This window comes from Merops nubicus, unplaced genomic scaffold (genome assembly GCF_000691845.1).
Source record: "Merops nubicus isolate BGI_N331 unplaced genomic scaffold, ASM69184v1 scaffold32893, whole genome shotgun sequence".
Taxonomy (NCBI): Eukaryota; Metazoa; Chordata; class Aves; order Coraciiformes; family Meropidae; genus Merops; species Merops nubicus.
This window is the reverse complement of record NW_008601499.1, coordinates 941-2,217: the sequence shown is the minus strand read 5'-3', so window position 1 is coordinate 2,217 and position 1,277 is coordinate 941. Positions and strand designations below refer to the sequence as shown.

General features: G+C 35.2%; 1 protein-coding gene across 1 annotated transcript in view; it reads right to left on the bottom strand.

The window, feature by feature from the left end:
• The window catches only part of HNRNPK (heterogeneous nuclear ribonucleoprotein K), a 14,875-nt gene extending 13,906 nt beyond the window's left edge, over positions 1-969 (bottom strand). The window contains exons 1-2 of the mRNA XM_008938016.1: positions 956-969; positions 768-847 (exon numbers count right to left, since the gene is read on the bottom strand). Coding sequence (XP_008936264.1) covers positions 768-816 — 49 coding nt within the window. The 5' untranslated portion in view covers positions 817-847; positions 956-969. The remainder of the gene's footprint in view (positions 1-767; positions 848-955) is intronic.
• Between the last annotated feature and the right edge of the window lie 308 nt (positions 970-1,277).

Sequence of the window (1,277 nt, the reverse complement as noted above, 5' to 3'; positions counted from 1 at the left end):
TATTAGCCCAACACTAATTACTGACACCTATTCTGAGCATCCTAGTATAGAAAAAGGTTTTTACTTGGCCAGCTTATCAATTAACTACTGAAAATCCATAGAAAAGCAGTTTGAATGAGAATGTTGTCTGAAGTCAGTGAGAAATTCACAACATGCCATTTAAAGTGGTGCAGCATCATGCACTTAGTATTTATTGATAGTTTACAAATGGGGAAAACCTTTCAGTCAAAAAAGCTCAAATGTAGTTTGTCCAACACTGAAATAGTGTTGGAATAATAGTAAAGCAGCATTTCAAATAGTGTTTGGAGAAAAACAGCACGAATAAACAACAGTAATGTTGTAACTTCCTCACTAATTATGCCCAAGAAGTTTTTCACAAAGCCTTTCAGATGCATTGTACAAATTTATACTCCTGCATGTAAAAATGGGAAGAAGCAAAATGCAATTAAACAGACATGCCTGGTCATATTCTGCAATAGTTCTCCACATAAGTATTGGATATGTAATTAGGAAGTATTTTCAAATCCTTAGTTGTAACTTTCAGCTATTTACCCCAGTTCTAAAACATACCAACAAAAAGATTTACATTTATGCTTCAAAAGCATGTGTATAATACTAGGGTACAATTAAAAAGAAAAATTTTATACAGAATGCAAAACTACTACTGATACAAACATTCAACAGAGCTAAAGCACTAGGAAATATTTAGAAATTCAGAAATTTAAAGAGCTTTCTTCCAAAAATAAATAGTCCCTTAAAAAATTTACCATTTGTCTCTGTGTTGGTAAAGGTCTCTTCCTGTTGTTCGGTCTCCATTGCCTTTTTCTCTCAGGTGGGCAGGCAAAACCTGTTGAAAAATAAATAAAAAGCTGACAACAGCTATTTTGTGAAAAGACAAACTGCACATCGTGTTAAGGGAAAAGAGCAAAACGAACTGCCTGCTTCTAGAACTTACCGCTATTATATATCTTGCAGAGAAAAACTCAAGTACTCTGGGCGGGATCAAAATCCAACAGCCTATTGCTTCAAGAGCCTATGAAAACAGCATATATAAATTGTGACTCTCCCCACTTACAGCTCCAGTTCTCACTACAGCCAAAACCCAGAGGTTTGACCTGAGGTTTTGCCATAAAGCTGTTCTGCATAAAAGAGAAAGCACACCCAGGCCAAACATACCACTAAAAGGAGATAAGAGACAAGTCTGTAACCACACAGATAAAGAGTTACTGGCTGAATTACAGTTATTTGGCATATACTAATTTTAAGTAACCTCATTT